Raw genomic sequence first — 19,759 nt, forward strand, 5'->3', positions numbered from 1 at the left:
ACCCCTCCCCCCTTACAGATGAGCAGAGCGGAGCTCGGCGGGCTCCACCTGCCTCCTGGAGCTCCGAGTCAACTCTGAACTCTGGGACCACCGCCGCCCTTTCCTACTCCCAGCACCACACTCCAACTTTAAACCTAAACCCATCATATTTACAAAGAGTTGGACAGGAGGCCCAGAGAAAGAAGGGAATCTGCCCAAGGTCGCACAGTGTCCTGGCAAGACCTGGAACTCGGGTCCTGAGCTCCCCCGGCCCGCGCTCCTCCTCCTGCGGGAGTCGGTCCTTCCTCCAGACCGCCCAGAAGGTCACCCCTGAAGAGAAAAAGGTCCTGGGGACCCGGGACCAGCTGTCACTTCGCTCGCTGTTCACTGGGACAGCATGACCCGGGCACTAGTCTCCGGCAGGGTCACCCGAGGGCGCCAAGGAGAAAGGAGGCACCTGAAGGGCAGCTCCAGCTTGGCAGCTCCCCGCCAGAGCCTGGGCGCCCGCCTGGGGTCTCCCGGGAAGCCCTGGGACGAGGAAACGGGGTGCAAAGCCTCATCCAGGACTGGAGGGAGACCAGCACGGCGAGGGCTTCCCCCTGTTCCATGGGAGTTCGCCCTGCCCGCCTCCCACACCCAGGTGACCCCTAACTCCGAGCCCCCTGACCCTTGACCCCTGCCCTCTCCCTCGACCAAGCGAGCCCCTGCATCCCTGGGATTCTTACACGCGCCGCCCCAGCAACCCGGATGGCGCACCGGGGTCCGCACCGCGCAGCGCAGCCCGCCGGCACCGCCGCCAAAGCTCGGAGCCTGGAGCTGTTGCAGGGGCCGCAGCCGCCGCCACTTCAGCCGCTGCCACCACGGCAGCTGCGCCAGCTCTACCATCCGCCGCCTACCGTCCCTGAACCCCACCAGCCCCGCCCCGTTGCTCGTCCGCGGCAGCCTACTGGCCACCCGAGCTGCCATGCTGGCGTTTGATTGGCCAGGCCTCACGTCCTTCCTCCGTTCTCGTTCGCTGCTCAGGCAAGCCTCTCGGCCCGCCTCCTGGGGAAGGGGCGGGACTAAGGAGCTCCGCCCCGTGCTCCCCCACCCCGCCCTGCTTGATTCATTCTGCCCAGCCCAGAGGAAGTCCCGGGTCTTTCAATTGGTGGAACGTCAGCAAGACGTTGCTTCTGATTGGTCAGACCTCAAGAGGCGGGGATAAGAGACCAAAACAAAAAATTGAATGGTAAAAAGGAAAATCAGTCAGACACCGAGTCCCGCCCCTTGAGGCTGACGGGTAACCTAGCAACGCGGGGACCACAGCTGTAACTGTTGGTTAGAGAAAGGTGAATCCCCGCAGCACAGGTGAGTAAGCTTGATAGGGAAGGGTGGGCCGCCGGGGAAAGTGGATTAGGGTCCAGTGCGTTCTTCTTCAGCTCCCTGAGGAAGAAGTAGCCCTCATTGCGGTCCTGTCCCAACTCCAGCCCCTGCCTCACGGTGTGGACCTCTCCACAGCCTGCGGGAACCATGAGGCGTCCGCCTTCCCGCCCGCCTGCCTCCCTCAGGTCTCCCTGGAAAGGAAACCAGCCCCCAGCCCAGTAGAGTCACATCCGTCGTAGCCGACTCCTTCCAAGTCAGACGTGGGTGCTGGGGTGAGCGGGGAGCAGCCTCGCCTCACCCGGTGCTGTTTCCTAAGGGTCGTCGTGTCTGCCTTCCGCACCAACTCGAGATAACGCCCGTCCCCTTCCTCAAGGAGTGTTACAGGCTTGTGCCCGCGAAGCCACTTTCAAAAGTCTGTGGAAAATGGAACTCAATCAGCGTATTTGGGTGCAAGGTTTATTTTGGAATCACACACACTCGTGCTGGAGAAGAGGGTTTGTGTAACATTCAGTGGGGCAAGGCTGGAGGGCGGCGGGCAGCGGGGGACTGCTCAGGAAGTCTTAGCACTTTTTTTCTCCCAGAATGCACCCAACCTTGACTTTTCCTGCTTCTAATGGTTCCCAGGATATTCTCCTTTTCCATACTTAACCTATCCATGAAGTGAACAAGTCTTTGTGGAAATAGCCCACTGAGAGAAGTAAAATTGCCGCTGTGGGGATTCGCTGCCAGGAGGCTAGAGGGAGGGAGTGGGCAAGCGCTCACCCCCAGAGCACTTAGAGTCCTCTGATGGAAGAGCATATACACCAAAGGAGAGCTGGCCGTTCCCCCAGAACAGCATTCAGTCAGGGCAAGGAATGGAATTCTAGAACATTCTACCACATGGACAAACCTGGAAGGTATCATCATGCCATGAGAAAAGAGCCAGATCCTAAAGGACGAACGTTAGGTGATTCCACTGAGGGGCAGGACCCATGTCATTTAATGGGCACAGAGTTGCAGATTGAAGAGAAAGTTCTGGAGCTGGAGACTTCTGCATGTAACAGTTACCAAGACAAAGGGCAAGAGGTGCCCACATCCCTTGGTTCCTGCTTGTCTGCACTCATTCCAGCTTCCTGCCATCATGTGTCCCAGGAGACAGCAGGTAATGGCTCAAGTACTTGGGCTCCTGACACCCACCTTTGCACAGCTCTGGGTGCTGGCTTCAGCCTGGCCTAGCACTGGTCAGTGTGAGCATGTGCAGTGGAAGGTACCTCTCTCTCTCTTTCCCTATGTGTATATGTGTCTGCTTTTCAAATAAGAATTTGAAAAGATTGAAATGATAAATTTTATATTATGTTCATTTTACAATTTTGTTTCTTAAGATTTATTTGAAAGGTAGAATGACAAAGAGAGGAAGAGAGACAAAGAGATCTGTTAACCCCTGGTTCATCCCCCAAATGGCCTCCCCTGCCAAGGCTGGGCCAGGCTGACGCCAGGAGCCTGGAACTAACTCCATCTGGGTCTCCCAAGTGAATGGGTGGCAGAGGCCCAGGCACTTGGACCATCTTCTACTGCTCTCCTGGTCACATTAGCAGGAAGCTGGATTGGAAACAGAGCTGCCCGGACTTCAGCTGGCATCCTGATATGGGATGCTACAACTCATAGGTGACAGCTTAAGCCACTGTGTCACAAAGGTGGTCGGCCCTATTTTACCACAATTAAAAATCTATCCAGTGGGACAAAGCTGTCTAGTGTGAGTTTAGCACTCTGAAAACCAACCAAAGCATCAGCAGGTTGATAACATTTTCTTACAAGAACTCCTGAAATTGGAGGTTGTGGTGTGCTTTCCTGGGGATACGTGGAATTCCCCAAGCCCACTTCTGCTTGATTTCCAGGCGGGTGGATGGTTTGGCAAAACCAGTGGTATTTTTGCTTGCTGGTCTGTGCTTGACCTGGGCCCTGTTGGCTAATGTGCCATCCTTAGTGGCAAGGACACAGGGCACAGAGAGGCCAGCAGCTCTCCAGGTACAAGGTCGTAGTTCTCTCTGGGGGCAAACAGCAGACCTCTTGGAACTCTGGGAAGTGACATGGCCATGATGAACTGCCTGTGCTAAGTGCTTGACCAGAGGCTACACCAGTGTATGGTGGTAGAGACCAGAAGGCCCAAGCCACTTAGGCATCCCAGAGCCAGTGTAGACATGGCCAGCCAAGACAAGGTACCCCACATTGCTGCTGGGAACAGAAATACTACAACCCATCTGAGATACAGTTTGGCAGTTGTAAGAAGCAACTAATTTTATCTACTTGAAACGCAGAGAGAGATAGTGGAGCGAGATCTCCCATCTGCTGGTTCACTTTCCAATTTTCTGAAATAGCTAGGACTGGGCCAGACAGAAGCCAGGAGCTGGGAACCGAATCTGGTTCTCCCACAGTAGGCACAGGAACAGAACCAGGCCTTGGCCTGAGGCCTTCTGATAAGGGGTACAGGTAGCCTGTGTGACGTCTTTTCCACTATGCCAAATGCCTACCCCTTTCTTTTTCCTTTCTCTCCCTTTCCTTAAATAAGCTTGATAGATTTGAAAGTCAGCTGTACAGAGAGATCTTCCATCTGCCAGTTCACTCCCCAGAAGGCCATAAGAGCCGTGGCTGAGCCAGGCCAAACCCAGAAGCCAGGAGTTTCACTCACATCTCCCACATGGGTGGCAAGGACCCAAGTACTTGGGCCATCCTCTAGCTTTTCTCAGGCCATTAGCAGGGAGCTAGATGGGAAGTGGGGCAGCCAGGAGACAAAGCAGCACCCAGTGTTGAAGGTGGAGGCTTTACCTGCTATTCCACAATAGTGGCCCCTGGCAAATTCCTAAAAAGTCAAATTTTTATGCAATCCATTATATCTACTCTTGGGAATATACCCAAGAAAAATGAAAACAGACATCCACGTGAAGACTTACATATGAATATTCACAGCGCCATTACTCATAACAGCCTCACGCTGGGAACAAGCCCAAGTGTCAGTCAGGAGATGAATGGATAAACAAATTGTGGTGTTCCCATAGAATACTCTTGCGTAATGAAATGCAGATGAGGGCCGCAGTGTGGGTGAATCTCAGAAACCTGCTCCTCAGGGTTTCTCAGTCTCAGCTCTATGAGATTCGGCAACAGATGAGTGTTTATCTTGAGGAACTGTGTTGCAAACTGTATGATGCGTCACAGCCTTTCTTGGCCCCTCCCCACTGGATACCACAGTCCTCCTCCCCGAATGCCGATCAAATGTACCTCCAGGTTATTGCCAAGAGCCTCCTAGAAAGCAAAATCAGCGTTGGCTGCAAACCATGGCACTCAGTAAAAAGTCAAAAGAGTCCGTGCCGTACGCCTCTCCTGGTATGGAATACCCAGGAGACTTGTGCGTGGGTGGCAGCAGAGAGTCTGCAAGTTAGGTCATAGGCGCTTGCGGGAGCGACGGGAATTTTTCTGAAGCTAGGTTGTAGTGATATGCATAACTGGGAAGCTTTACAACAGGTGGCATGGAGCTGTGCTTTCGCAAGGGCCAATCCTTAGTCGTAGATAATGCCTCAACAGATGTGTGAAAAGGAACCCAGCTGCCACAGACAACCCGAGGGAGTCAGAAAGGGTTTGCATGGCTTGTAAGGCATGCTCTGTTTTCGGCCAGGGAGGAATCCCCACTGAGCCGAGACCTAAGAAAGGAGACTTTTCCCAGGGCCTGGGTACTGATTCCAGGCTGTAGGGATGCTGTGCGTGGAACTCCAGGTGCCAGGATCGCATCCTGGGAGGCCAGCGTGGCTGCAGCTCAGTGGACGTGAGGCAGGAGACCAAGACGGGCTGCTTCTCCTCGCTTCCCAGGCCCTGCACCTGTGTCCCTCGCCACGCTTTAGGTAGCCACGCACCATCTGCATGGCGCCCCAGCCACACCTAACCAGGCCCCATCTGAACTCTGCTTTTGCTTGTTGCCCATCTGCACTCTTTCACCTCATCCCATCGTTTCTGGAGCCCCTCCCAGTGTCTGCCTGGTCACTGCCCTGTCCCCTGCAGAGGCCACCAGGCCACCCTCATCTCTTCCACGCACCATGGTAAGATGCTAAATTGGAACCCTTTGCTGGGTGCCGGTCGTTCCTCCCTTCTACCCTGGCATTCCCCCTCCCTCACTCCCTCCCAAGCTACAGAGCCACCCACGTGGCTCAATCCCTCTGGGAGCTGTCACTTCCTCTTCTTGAGCAGTGAAGGAAGCCGTAATGGCTAAATTTTCTAACCCAGTCAAATAAGGACGCCTGCCTTATTTGCTAGTCTGCCCACAAGGTGATGCTGAGCCAAGACCAGGTCAAAAGGCCACAAGGTGAGACTGGGGTAAAGTCAAGAATGCAAGTGGGGTGCGTGCTGAAGTCATAGTCCTCTTACGTGTTGCCTGAGTACACGCACAGGAAAGGGATAGACTCAAGTCTGCTCTTCCCTTTCCTAAACTTCACTCTCCAGCAGCTGGTGATTAAGGGCTTTGGGCACCAGGGCTGTGGTCTCCCTCCAGCCCAGCCTGGCTGCCCAGGGCATCCTATCCAGGGCTCTGGCTCCAGACAGGGCATTCCCTCAGGTTCATACTCAAAAGTTTGGGGTTTATGCTTGGCCCCAGGGGGAAAAAAATTAAAAAGATGAGTCCTCCCCACCTGCTGCATTGCCAAATTTCCCATATGCCACCCCTGGTGCCCAGGGCAATGAAGCCACGGCACCCCTTGACTTATGCCTCAACAAGTAGTAATAACCACTCCCCACTAAAGTTGGCTTTGCATCTCCAAAGGGCTTTCTCATCTCTGAGATCACCCCGCCTCCACCCAGGCCCTTTTTGATGTGGCTAGGACAGGCAGGCGTCTCCCCCACTGGCGGAGGAGATAAGGGGCTTGCCCGGGGTTCACCCAAGAGCCCCAAGCAGGGGCTGTCCACACAACCAAGCCTGCTGGCACTCAGCATGGATCTGATCTGGAGTCTGTTAACTGACAGTGACTCCCTAGGCGGAGCTGGGCTAGGCCTGGACAAGCCTGCCTTTGAACCTAGACATAGGGCAGGTGGTTAGGCCATCCCCTGGGCCGCCCAAATCCTATATTGGAGTGCCTTTCTGAGTTCAGGCTTGCTCTGCATCCCAGTTTCCTGCTAAAGCACACTGCAGGAAGCAGCCGGCCATGGCTCAAGTCCTTACCTCCTTGCTAGCTGTGTCGGAGACCTGGATTGACTTCCAAGTTCCTGACTTTGGCCCGGTCCAGCCCTGGTTTTGATGGGCATCTGGGGAGCAAAACAACAGATAGGAGTTCTGTCCATTTGACATCTATTTTTAAAAAATGAAAAAGAAAAAAAAAAACACATTTTAAATTTTCCATTTGAAAGGTAGAGTTACGGAGAGAGGGAGGGGGGTAAACAGAGACAAAGGCTTTCCATCCTCTGGCTCACTCCCCAGATGCATGCAACAGCCAGTGCTGGACCAGGCCAAAGGCAAGAGCCAGAGGCTTCGTCTGGGTGTCCCACGCAGATGAAGGGGTCTGAACACTCGAGTGACCTGCTGCTCTCTCAGGAACATTCAGAGGGAGCTGGATCAATCACAAGTGGAGCAGCCAGGACTCTGAGGCTGGGCACTGGCACCACAGACAGTGGTTTAACCTGCTGGGCCACAATGGCAGCTCTACCTCTCTCTCTCTCTTTAAGATTTATTTGTTCTTATTGCAAAGCCAGATATACAGAGAGGAGGAGAGACAGAGGGAGGAAGATCTTCTGTCTGATGATTCACTCCCTAAGTGACCGCAACAGCTGGAGCTGAGCTGATCCAAAGCCAGGAGCCAGGCACGTCTTCCATGCAGGTTCAGGGTCCCAAAGCTTTGGGCCGTCCTCAACTGCTTTCCCAGGCCACAGGCAGGGAGCTGGATGGGAAGCGGGGCTGCCGGGATAGAATCAGAGCCCATATGGGATCCCGGGCGTTCAAGGTGAGGACTTTGGCCATTAGGCTAATGCACCTCTACTCTCTTTATCTCTGTCTCTCTGCCTTTAAATAAATTTTAAAATCTTGGGGGAAAAATGGCATGCAGATTACAGGATTATAGAATCTTCCTGAGACGAAACAGAAAATTCCTGCTGCTTTGAAAGCAAAAAAAATCCTCTGCCTATTTCCTCAGCAAGGGGCAACAGCAGAATTGCCACCAAGCAGCCAGAGGACATCAACCAGCGAGACTTCTCTTAGTCCAGGGCAGAGCTTTGTGGAAAGGAAGAAACTCTGGGGTCGCAGTCCCGAGGACACAGGAGTGGGAAACATGACTGACAGCGTGTTGGAGACCCGGATGGAATTCAAAGTTCCTGACCTTGGCCTCATCCAGTCTCCTCCATTGTAGCCATTTGGAGAGTAAATTAGTTGATGCAAAAATGTTTTCTCTTTTCTCTTTCTGTCACTCTGTCTTTCAAATAAATAAATGAATCTTTAAGAAAAAAAAGAGGGCTTGGCGCGGTGGTGCAGTGGTTAAGGTCCTCACCTTGCACGCCCGGGATCCCATGTGGGCACTGGTTCTAATCCTAGCAGCCCCACTTCCCTTCCAGCTCCCTGCCTGTGGCCTGGGAAAGCAGTCGAGGACGGCCCAAAGCTTTGGGACCCTGCACCTGCGTGGGAGACCCGGAAGAGGCTCCTGGCTTCGGATCGGCATAGCATCGGCCGTTGCGGTCACTTGGGGAGTGAATCATCGGACGGAAGATCTTCCTCTCTGTCTCTCCTCTCTGTATATCCGCCTTTCCAATAAAAAATAATAATAAATAAATCTTTAAAAAAAAAAAGAAAAAGAAAAAAAAGAAAGTGGCAGAACTGTCAGGGGTGTGTAAAGTCAGCTATGCAAATTGTGGCTCTACAACATGAGTGCATTTAACCCGCAACTCTGCAGACACTGTCAGTAGCAATCACACCCAAACACCCTGAGCCCTCGGGCCGGCACTGGGATAGAGGGGGTTAAGCTGCTACCTGTGATGGGCCTCTGGCTGCTCCACCAGTGCACCTAGGAAAGCAGCAAATGACCCCAAAACTTGGGCCCCTGCCACCTCTATGGGAGACCCGGAAGAAACTCCAAGTCCCTGGCTTTGGCCTCACCCAGTCCTAGCTGTTGTTGTTGCCATTTGAAGAGTGAACCAGTAGATGGAAGATCTCTCTGTTCCCTCCACCCCTACTGTAACTGCCTTTCAAATTAATAAATATGTCTTAAAGCAAGAACCAAAACAAACCACCCCCCCCAAAAAAAAGCCCAGGCTTCATGTCCCGTGAAAGCTCAGCGCTACCATGTCACTCTGAAGCAAGCACTCTTCCCCACTGCTCTCAATCCAATCTGAGAGTCATCAGGTCACGAGAAAGACGAAGAATGATGTCAAGAAGACAGAAATCTTCCGAGCAGCTGAAGCTCACGAGGAAAGATTTGAGCAATGCAGGAGTACGCGTGCCGTGACCTCTCAGCGGAAGGCGTGTCTTGGCTCTTCCTTAATAACGCATTCCAGAACATCTGAATGACTGACTCATCAAAGTACTGAGAGGTGAAATCAGGCTGTCCCTAAAGTAATTTATTTACTATCAATTGCTTTTCAAGCTTTTTTTTTTTTTTAAGTGAGGAGCAAGGGATGAGGTGACAGTTACAAAGCCTAGGTGATCCTGGGTGTACCCACGGGAACGTGGCACTCTGAGCTCTACGTAGGGATAGGAAAGTGAACCAACTCCAGTGAGGTGGAGCAGCTCGGCTCTGGGCCTTCTACCCTGTGGGCATGTGGCGGAGTGATATTTATCCTTACAAAACAAACATCTGTAAAACACAGCAGCTCAACACGATCATCCCGTCATTTGCTGAGAGTTCCGTGGGTCAATAATTTGAACAAAGCTTAGCCGGGCAGTTCTTCTGTTCTAGGTGGCATTGGCCGGACTCCCTCGGCTGTGTTCACCTGGTGTCTGCGAGGGCACGGGAAGCCCGAGAAAGCTTTCCTTACGAATTTCCATATTCTGGGTACTTTGTTTAAGTGGAATTATGGAATATGTGTCCTTTTGGGTCTGACATGTTTCACTTAATAGCATGTGTCAATATTCTTCTTTTAGGCCAGTCAATATCCCATTGTATGAACATGAACCCACTTTTGGTTTGTTCATTCGTCTGCTGGTAGACATTTAGTTAGGTGTCCCTTTTGGTCACTGTGAATCACGCTTACATACTGCTGGTGTACAACTCTCTGTTCAGTTGTCTTTTTCTAATTCTTCCGGGTATACCTAGCCGTGGAATTGTTGGGTCATATGCTATTTATATGCATAATTTTTGGAGGGACCACCCAAATGTTTTCTATAGCTACTGTACTCATTCCCACCAATAATACATTTGGGTTCCGGTTTCAGCGTATCATCAATGTTTGTTTTCTTCTTTTTAAAGTTTATAATCATCCTCATGTGTATTAGGCATTATCTCACTGCAGTTTTGATTTTGCATTTCCCTAACGATTCATGGTGCTGAGCATCTTTTTTTTTTTTTTAAAGATTTATTTTTATTGCAAAGTCAGATATACAGAGAGGAGGAGAGACAGAGAGAAAGATCTCCCATCTGATGATTCACTCCCTAAGTGACCGCAACAGCTGGAGCTTAGCCGATCCAAAGCCAGGAGCCTGAAGACTCTTCCAGGTCTCCCACACGGGTGCAGGGTCCCAAGGCCTTGGACAGTCCTCGACTGCTTTCCCAGGCCACAGGCAGGAAGCTGGATGGGAAGTGGAGATGCTGGGATTAGAACCGGCGCCCACATGACTTCAGACTGGCTAAGCTCTGGCCGTTGCGGCCGGCCACTTGGGGAGTGAATCAACAGACAGAAGATCTTCCTGTCTGGCTCTCCTCCTGTCTGTATAACTGACTTTCCAATAAAAATAAATAAATAAAATAAATCTTGAAAAGAAAAGAAAATCGCGCTGGTAGGTTGCAGGTGTCCTTGCCAGCTCTGATTCCTGACTCTAACTTGCTGCTAAGGTAGACTCTTGGAAGTGGCTGCAATCCTTTAAGGAATTGGGTTCCCATGGCCCCAGGGGAGACCTGGCTGGAGTTCCTGGCTTCAGCCTGGTCCAGATAGGACTGTCACAGGCGTTTTCCGTAGCATCCTTTAACATGAGACCTTGTTTCACACTCACTCGTCTGACTCCTCCACATCTAGTGCTGAACTTGCAGAATATTTGTGTTGGGTTTTCTTCTTTTTCTGTCCGAGGGGGAAAAATGTATACTTTAGCTCGTCTTTTTTTTTTTTTTTAATGTCCTGGGAGTAAAGTAATAAAATATCCAACGAGCCTATTTGAATGAAGACGAGGTGTAATTTGCATGATAAAGATATATTTCCATTTATAAAGTTCATCATCAGAATTAATGACAAATAAAGGGAAGATTCAATTAAAGTTCTCTACCTATTAACAATCCCACTTCATTCTCAGGGCAGGAATTTTAAAAGGGGAGGCTTAAGTCGGAAATTATTTAAATATTAAGGTTGGTGGCATTAAAGGGGACAAGGAGTGATCATATTAGAATTCAAGGAAAAGGGGTTCTCCAGTGATTGTTGTCATCAGAGCCAGATGTGTCCCCCCCACCCCCCAAATCCTAGTTCGGTTGGCTTTTTCCTGTTCACCCAAATGAGCTGTCAGGAACTGACAGGCGTCGTCATAATCGAAGAAAACAAGTTTGCCCTTTAAAGCAAAAGAGGTAATTTGGCTGAAAGCAAATTGGAAGCGTTTCATACAGCGTTGCATTTGCAGCAGCAGTCCCTGCAGTATTCAGGCGTTTTGATTTATGCCTGCGAGCCTTGGGGCATTCTGGGGAGAGGCTCGTTCATGAAATACTTTGTTCACATCCGTGCCCGTGGCCTGGGGGCAAGGATCTTTCATCCTCAGAGAGGCCAAGGGGGCCCTCTCACCGGCTCTGAAACTTTATTTGTGGTGAAGAACTCTGAGGAAGGCACCAGCTTGGCAGGAAGTGAGTCTGCATGGAGGCAGTGCAAGGTGGAGGCCTCCACCCCGCCCCAGCCCCTGCTTCCCACTTGTCTCCAGGGGAACTGAGCACCCCAGCACCTGACCACCTGACCCAACCTGTCTTTCTGGTTTGTTCTCACTTTCGGTATGGTCTGGTCCCGGTTTGCATGGCCCCACCCACTTCCCAACCTCCACCCTGATGTCCTGGGAACATGGCCTGTCAGTCGCTTAGGTTATGTTGTCAGCTTGGGTTCCCTGATTGCAAGTGACAGAAACTTGCACTGGCTAAGTAGCATGTCCAAGGCTTCAGAAAAGACCATAGCCGAGGAAAGCCTGGCTGTGAGGTAGACAGGCAGGGGGAGAGAGATAAAGAGAATGACAGAAAGATAATCTTCCAACTGCTGGTTTACTTCCCAGATGCTCACAGTAGCTAGACCAAAGCTGGAAGCCAGGCACTCCACCTGGACCTCCCATGTGTGGTAAGAATACAAGTACTTGGGCTGCCCCCTTAGCAATAAGCGAGAATTAAAATGGAGCCAGAAGGCCTTAGGATAACCCTCCTCCACCTGCAGCACCAGCATTCCATAAGGGTGATGGTTTGAGTCCCAGCTCTTCCATTTCCAGTCTAGCTCCCTGCTAATGGCCTGGGAAGGCAGTAGAGAATGGCTCCCAATGCCAACAGGTGTGGCTGCTGCAGTCCCCCAAGGCCATGGATGCCAGCCCAGCTGTGACGCCCACTCCTTCCTTTTGTAGAGTTGCCTGGGACAGTGAGAGCATGAGGCACAGCTAATCCGCGCAAGCCTCCAGCCCTGAAGACAAAGGAGGCTGCTTTGAAAATGGCTTCTAAGGTCGTCACCGTGGGGCCTCTCTACCAAGGCCCCGACATCAACAGAATCCCACTAAGGTCACAGCCATCCCAAAAGCCAGCCGTCCCCCCAAAACCCCTGGTCCCCTCCAAGTCCAAACTCACCACGATCGAGGCCAAGAGGATCATGACCGTCCTGGATGAGACCATCTACAAAGTGGAGCTGGTGACGCTGCTGTCGTATGTAGCGTCCAACCCGGAGGTCACAGAGGGGGTCCTGGGGGAGGATGTGGCGGCCATGATCCGAGAGCACCAGGACCTCTGTGAGCTCCTGCTGGACGCTGCCAGCCACCTGCAGGAGCAAGAGCAGCAGCTGCTGCAGGAGGAGGACGAGGCCGAGGGCGAAGGCTGGCTGCAAGCCCGCCGCTCCTCCCTGGAGATGCAGAAGGCCAGCCTCCTGCCGCTGCTGCAGCAGATCCGAGACTCCACCAGGAACGTGCTGAGGGTCCTGCTCAGCAGCCCCCAGGTCGCCAGCTTCCTGCAGATGCAGACACAGGGCCGCAGCGCGGAGGCTCAGTCGTTCATCGACAACCTCCTGGAGCTCCGGGGTTTCCTGTTTGAGAAGCTGCTCACCAGCCCCATGGAAGCAAGGGAGAAGGCCCAGTTCATCCAGGACGTCAGCAGGCGCAACCGGAGGAACCAGGAGATGATCGACATTCTGGAAAACGAGCTGGCAGTGGGGATGAAGAGGAGGAAGGCAGAGGTACCGTTTGCTGGGATCGGGATTGGGCGGGGTGCTGAAGGAGCCGCGTCCCATGGCTCCAATCTTGACGTGGTTGGGGTTTCCATTCCATGATTTAAACAGCCTTTCCCCCATTCATTTGCTCCAAGGTTAAGCCTATGTGGTTGCGGCCTTGTGGCATTCACAGTGGAGAAAGCAGTTATAGAAGAAGTCATTTAGTTACAGTCTTGAGAAGCACAGGGTGCTGGAAGAGGGGCTCACGGGAGAAGCTGGTCCCCGAGACCCAAAAGGCCAGGGACATTGAACCCAAGGCTCGAAGCAGGACAGCGGAGAGGGCTAGGAAAGTGAGGTAGGGAATACCCTCCAAGCCAAGGATGACAAACTTGGTGAATACTGTGGGCTTTCTGAACATTGCAGCAATCCATGTAACTACTCAACTCAGCCCGCCATGCTGGCAGGAATGCAGCCACGAAACAATGTTCCCGGGCTGCCTGGAGTTGGCCCTGGCATGCTGGCCCGCATGCCAGGTGGAAGGGAATCCGCAGGGCTGCATCCTAAGCCCCAGGGGCTGGAAGCTGGCAGGAAGCAACAGAGGTGGCCTGGGAAGAGGGCGGGAGAGGGATCAGCAGGGCCTCTGAGGCCAGGTAAAGGATCAGTCTACCCCAAGACCAAGGTGGAAGATCTAGGAGAATTATTTTAAAAGGACATAATGGCAGTACCAAGCCTTCCCCCTAACCCCAAAAACCATCAACTGTGACACGTGCCGTGCAGTACGCCTTCCCCACATTTTCTAGAATCCCAGTAAGGCGGCAGAGTAGGAGTTGTTGAGCTGCTGTCCCAAAAACACTGAAGGAAGGGTTGCCCAAGTCACAGTGGAAATGGTTTTCTGGCTGGTGACTGCTCTGCTTTGCCAGTGGCCGGGGATCTGGTCTTCCGCCGTTCCCCCAGGGAGGCTTCTAACAGCGGGCTGACGTGGCTGCCCCAGCTTTCCCTGCAGTGCTGTTGCTGGTTTGGCCAGTGGGAAGGGAAGGAAGGGGAGAAGGCTGGGTCCTGCTCCTTAAGGGATGCAGCCCAGAAGCTGTGTCCCTCACTTCCATGCACGCCTGGTAGAGAAGCTGCTGAGGGGGCTAATCCGCGGACTCTGAGGAGGGCAGATCCCGTCACACCGCCACAGGCCGCCACGGGCACTCCCATTCGATCTGCCACCACAGATGGGGGCATCCAGGTCCCCACTCCCATGCTGTGGCTCAGGTACTTCTCACTGACTGCGTCCTTTAAGCCATTCGTCACATTTTGTTTGTCACAACTGTCTGGTTATTTGACTGGGTCTGGTTTCCCACCAACAGACAAGGGTCCTTGTCTCTGGGTCCCCATCACTGTGTCCCCATTCAGAGGACAGAGAGAGAGGCCAGCCATCAGACCTCAATCAGGGGAGGTCACTTCCAGGTTGGAGGACACTTCACTGTTGGGACAGGGACAGACCTGCAGGTGGCTGTATTGGTTCTGTTCGGTGGTGGAACCAGTGCGGGCCTCCAGGTGGGACTGACCTGGGGGTCACATTCCACTTTCATCATGTGGCTGAATCCCCGTGTACCATGAAGAGGCAGCCATGGTCAGCCCCACGGTGGTGACACTGCAAGAAAAGCTCTGACCTGCAGGGGTGTGTCCTCATGGAAGACCTTGTTCCCCTCTTCCTCGCCTGGCCCATCTCATAGGTCCCTCCCTCTCTGCCCACGGTGTGTGCCAAGCGAGCTCCAATCCTGTGGGTCCCCTGGCCCAGCCTGAGGCTGCCAGGCAGGAGCCATGCCCTACAACACTGAGCACAGAGGGAGAGCAGCGTTTGCAAGAAGCCGGTGGGGTACACGTATAACCCACCCCGTGCTCCCATTCCTGACCCTCAAGGGGCAACCCAGTAGCGATCCCCGTGGCGGGTGTTTCTTTCATACCTTCCAGCCTTGTGCCGTGCCAGCAGGTCCCTTGCCTACTGTGTCCTGGGTGGAAGGTCACTGTCATCCCAAAGCTCTCCTGCAGCCTCCCTCTGGTAGGCCCATGCCAGGAACTGGAAGGTGCTGGCCAAGAACCTGGGTGAGATAAACTTGGCTTTACATCCCAGCCCTGTGACATGACCCCAGACACAACAGTGCTGCCTTCTAGAGCCTCACCCCGCCCACCTGTCACAGGGCCAGGGCGTGGGCTTCGGCAAGGTGCAGGGGGGCCCTGACGGAGCCCCACTTCTTCCTGCCCAGGTGGAGAAGGAGAACTTCGTGATCCAGGAACTGAAGAACCACTTGCACCAGGTGCTCAAGTTCTCGGAGAACAACCTGGCGCGCATCAAGCAGGAAGCCGAGAAGCAGCAGAAGGCAGACGCGCGGGCCTCGCAGGCCAGGCTGGCCAAGATCCAGCAGGACATTCTGCTGCTGCGCATGCAGTTCAACAACCTGGTCACCGAGAACCGGGAGGCAGAGCAGGCGCTGAGGAAGGTGCCCTGGGTGCTGGGCCTCGAGGGACTGGGCAGGGCTGGCTGAGGAAGGGGAGGAGGGCACTGCAGCAATAGGCAAAGCCCAAACTAAAGTGCCCATCCATCTCTGGGAAGGTCGGGAGGGTCTGCACGAGAGCGCCCTCCTGGCCTCCATGGTCACAGCTGGAAATGACAGGGACACCACCAGGTTTGCGGACAGATCTAGAATTCTATCCCGGCACCCATATGGGCAGCCAGGATCCGAGGTTTGAGACGTTAGCTTCTGCCCCCCAGGGTGCGTGAGTAGGGAGCTGGAGGGGCAGTAGGTACTGCGAGAAGGGATGTGGGCATCAAACAGCCTGCTCCCCTGGGGTGTCAAGTTTAAGGAGTCGCTAGTAGAATGTACTGACAGGGTGAGCAGGCAAAGCTGGCACACAGCAGGCATCCTATAAGTGCTGTTTCTTTGTCCTCATCCTGAGCCGAGACTCCAGCCCAACGCAAGCCAGCTTCCCAGTCTCTCACCTAGAGACCACCTGTGTCCACTATCATCAGTGTCACAGCTAGAAGCCCTGGGCCTGTGCCCCAGAAAGCAACCTTGGCTGTACATTTCTACCCCTGGGGGGCAGGTCACAGCCTTCTGAAGCCAGCCCCCTACCCTGCCATGGCGGCCCAAGTGGGAAAGCTCTGGCTCCTGTGGAGAAGGGGCTGGTGGATTTGTCCTTGGTAGAGATGGCGCCCACCTACTGCCCATTTAGCCACTGGAAAGTGACTGACTCCATGGCTGGGCAGCCCTCACACCATCTGGTGGCCAAGCTCTCATCTCCTGGAAATGAAGCCCCACATCCATCATTCCTGCTTCTCCTCATCCCCCAGTTCCTGGTGACCCCTGACCTGCATCCAACCTCTAGGGATTCATCTATTCCAGACTCTGTACGAAAGGAACCATGCACTGGGTGGCCTCTGTGACTGGCGTCTCTACAGTTCACTGGTGTGTCAGCACTTGCTTCTTCTTGAAGATACATTAATCTTTATTGGAAGGTCAGATTTACAGAGAGGAGAGACAGAGAGAAAGATCTTCTGTCTGCTGATTCACTCCGCAAGTGGCCACAATGGCCAGTGCTGAGCTGATCCAGGAGCCTTTTCCGGGTCTCCCACATGGGCACAGATCCCAAGGCTTTGGGCCATCCTTGACTGCTTTCCCAGGCCACAAGCAGGGAGCTGGATGGGAAGTGGAGCAGCCAGGACTTGAACCAGTGCCCATGTGGTATCCCAGCAGATGCTAGGCAAGGATTTAGCCACTAGGCTACTGTGCTGGACCCTACTTGCTCCATCTTTGTGGTTATATAACCTTCCATTGTATATAGGGGAGCCAACCTTTGAGAAACCAAATTAGACTGTACCTCCCCAGTGTACCTCCATTCACATTGTGGCTCCCTCCCACACACACAGGACTCCAGAGTCGCCTTCTGACACCTCGAAGACACAGCGCCTCACTCCAGCCTCACCAGGGACCGCTCCCCTCCTGGGCATTCCCCCAGCCACTTGGCTCCATTTCTGCTGTTTGAGTACCACAGGGCCTTTGCATCTACTCCCATTCCTTCTCATAAATACTCCAGAGCCAGCCTGCTGACTTCAAATCCAGGCTCTGCCACCCCTTAGCTGCCATCTTAGAAGTGAGTGAGTGAGGTCAGTCTTGTGATGCAATGGGTTAAGCCATGGTTCGCAATGTCGGCATCCCATGAGCACGGATTCAATTCCTGGCTGCTCTGCTTCCCATCCAGTTCCCTGCTCATGTAGCCGGGAAAGCAGCAGACGCTGGCCCAAGTGTTTGGCCCCTGCACCCACATGGGAGACCACATGGGCCAGAGTTCCAGTCTCCTGGCTTTGGCCCGGCCATTTGGGGAGCAAACCAGCAGATAAGAAACATCTCCGGACCTCACCCCTACCCCTGTAAGTCTGCCTTTCAAGCTAAGTAAGTTTTTTTTCAAAGTGACTTGGAATATGGGAGCCTCAGTTTGCTCATCAGAAAGGGAGAAAAGAGAGTCCTCCTGCCGCTCCCCCGCCTGCCAGGTTGAGGGCAAGGCGCGTGAAGGTGGTAGGCGGCTCATGTCATTCCACCCAGCAGTGATCACTGGGTTTTTGTTTTTTTCAGAAAAAGTATAAAGTGGAGACGGAAGTGGAGAACTGGATCCAGAAATATGACACAGAGATGAGTGAGAAGCAGGTATGGGCTGCCCTCGAGCTCGTCCCCAGGTCCTCCAGATGGGAGAAGTCCCAGGACAGCCCTGTTTTGTGCCACGTCCTGAGCTTCCCCAAGAGAGGGACCAGGAGCAGGCCTGCATCTCCGTCCTCCCAGGTCCTCCCTGCACCTGCCTGCACCTGCCGGCTGGTCCAGCCTGGAGCAGAGGAAGGAGCCAGTGGCTCAGACTCCCTCTAGTGTCCACAGGCCATAACTGCAGGCTCTAGCCAGCACCCATGCAGCCTGCGGAGGGGCCCCAGCCAGCTCAGAGGGGGAGCTCCCCTCTACCACGCAGGGCTCGCTCAACACGGTTCCACCGAGCCCCTGAGATGTGCCAGCATCCCGGTGGCAGAGGTGAAGGAAAACAAAATGCATGCTATCATCAGCAGGGATTGAGTGAGACCCAATCGTTGCACACACGTGCATCCCAGGCGGCAGTTGGCCACTGGAGGATGTGCCCAGGGAGGGGTGGCCTACAGATGGGGCGTCATCCCTCATCTGTCAGTCCTCCCCTCACTGGCTAACACCAGTGCACATGGCCCTGGCCTGGGGTCTTGATGGCCTTAGGAGCCCCGGAGGTGACGTTAAACCGAATGGCCCAAGGCCAAGTGTGCGGTTCTGAAGGGTAAAGCAAGACCTCACTCTGTGTGACCATGGGGAACCCAAAGAGGGACCTTGGCAGGCCATGCGCTTGTTTCCCTGGTCTCGGTGAGGGCCATGGGATACCTGCAGGAAGGTACCCCCCCATAGCCAGCTCTGTGTCTCCTGCAACAGGTGCTGGGGAAAGGCTGGGAAAGTATGTCAGTTATAGCAGGGCACCTGCCTTTCACACAACTTTACAACTCTTACTTGATTGAAATGGTTCCTTCTGCTCTGGGTATCTGTGAAGCTGACACCTCCGTTGGCTGCCAGTTCCATTGCCTGGGTGCCTGGGTGCCTGGCACCATGTCTGGCCACAGGCAAACACATGGCCACTTGACCCTGGCGACATCGCCAGCTGTGGAACTGTCCCCATGTTTCCCGGGTTCTAAGCCTGCCTCCTTCACTGTTCCTTTAAGTATTTCAGCAGGCTGCTACCCAGGGATAGGAAGGGCTGGGATGTGTCATCGTGGAGTGGGCGTAGCCCCACCAGGAAGGGGGCGGCGCGTGGACCTACAGACCACGCCCCTACTCCGTCCTGCACGCCTCCCCAGGAGGAGTACGAGGACCTGGAAGTCGTCCACAAGGAGGAGAAGGCCCAGCTAGAGGAGCTGAAGCGGAAGCACGACGTGCTGGTGGAGGAGTACTCCCAGATCCGCACGGAACGCGAGATCCTCTCCAAGAAGAGGATGGAGGCGGAGCACGAGATGGTGCGCATGGTGCGCGCGGCCACAATCATCCAGGCCGTGTGGAAGGGCTACCTGGTCCGCTCCATGCTCCGGTCCAAGAAGAAGAAGCGGGCCAAGGCCAAGGGCAAGGACAAGGACAAAGGCAAGGGCAAGGGCAAGGGCAAAGGCAAGAAGTGAGCCCTGCCCCACACCCGCCCTCCCAGGTGCTCCCACCCAGAAGCAGAGCCTCTTACAAATAAAACCTCCGTCTACCCAGGGCTGCTGCTGTGTGTCGGTGTGTCCAGAGGCCACGTGCAGAGGAGAGGGGCAGGCGCCACAGCCTGGGGGTACAGCGAGGGAACCAGATGGGGAGCCCCAAGCCTACACGTTACAGTTGTGGTGGGGTGTAGGTCACAGCTGCCCGGGGCAGGGGGAGGGGCACACAACTCCCAGATTTGGGACTACCCTTAGCCCAGCTCAGGAATTAACCTCTTAGCCACAACCTCATTCCCTCCCAGCACAGCCCGAGCTCCAATGCAGTCATACACCAGCAGCCACATCCTGGCTCCGCTGGGTGCCAAGGCAGCTGAAGCACTCGCACGCTGGTTAGCTTCCCAAACATCTGGGGCTGGACCAGGCCAAAGCCAGAGCCAGGAACTGTCCCCTACTTCTTCAAATGCCAGCAACTAAGGAAAAACCAGGACAGGACTCACCTCACTCCCTCTGGGCAAGGACCATGATGATTTTGAGTGACTCCAGCCCAGGTCTGGAGGGAACAGCGGCAGAGCAGGGTCAAGTGCGTGCTGGCTGGCCTGCTTGGACCCACCACACTTTGGTTCAGCAGGGAAGCGATGGCCGATATGGCCTCCAGCGCATCAGCAGGGGATCTTGTTGAGGGAA

The 19,759-nt window shown here is 54.1% G+C and overlaps 2 protein-coding genes across 4 annotated transcripts in view; one reads left to right on the forward strand and one right to left on the reverse strand.

Annotated features, from left to right (window-relative positions):
• Window positions 1–869, reverse strand: part of TPCN1 (two pore segment channel 1) — a 51,419-nt gene extending 50,550 nt beyond the window's left edge. The window contains exon 1 of one of the 2 annotated variants that reach the window (XM_040986945.1): window positions 736–869. The gene's annotated coding sequence lies outside the window, so the exon portion shown is untranslated. Of the gene's footprint in view, window positions 1–704 lie in introns of both variants that reach the window. The other variant, XM_040986944.1, reaches the window with a different exon arrangement.
• Window positions 870–12,144: 11,275 nt separating this feature from the next.
• On the forward strand, window positions 12,145–19,057 carry IQCD (IQ motif containing D). 2 transcript variants are annotated; one of them, XM_040986881.1, is made up of 4 exons: window positions 12,145–12,876; window positions 15,102–15,335; window positions 17,466–17,537; window positions 18,746–19,057. In XM_040986881.1, the coding sequence occupies exons 1-4, from the start codon at window positions 12,145–12,147 to the stop codon at window positions 19,055–19,057; spliced, it is 1,350 nt and encodes a 449-aa protein (XP_040842815.1). The 2 variants fall into 2 exon arrangements, with proteins under 2 accessions (XP_040842815.1, XP_040842816.1); XM_040986882.1 differs by lacking the exons at window positions 15,102–15,335; window positions 17,466–17,537.
• Window positions 19,058–19,759: the final 702 nt, after the last annotated feature.

This window comes from Ochotona curzoniae, unplaced genomic scaffold, assembly GCF_017591425.1.
Source record: "Ochotona curzoniae isolate NIBS_2020 unplaced genomic scaffold, NIBS_Ocur_1.0 contig_46, whole genome shotgun sequence".
NCBI classification, from domain to species: Eukaryota; Metazoa; Chordata; class Mammalia; order Lagomorpha; family Ochotonidae; genus Ochotona; species Ochotona curzoniae.

What these genes read in the sequence shown, in the direction of transcription:
- IQCD (XM_040986881.1), top strand. Translation starts at nt 12,145, where the DNA reads ATGGCTTCTAAGGTCGTCACCGTGGGGCCTCTCTACCAAGGCCCCGAC. An exon ending in TGAAGAGGAGGAAGGCAGAG is followed by an intron (nt 12,877 to 15,101) that starts GTACCGTTTGCT and finishes CTTCCTGCCCAG; the next exon opens with GTGGAGAAGGAGAACTTCGT. An exon ending in CAGAGATGAGTGAGAAGCAG is followed by an intron (nt 17,538 to 18,745) that starts GTATGGGCTGCC and finishes ACGCCTCCCCAG; the next exon opens with GAGGAGTACGAGGACCTGGA.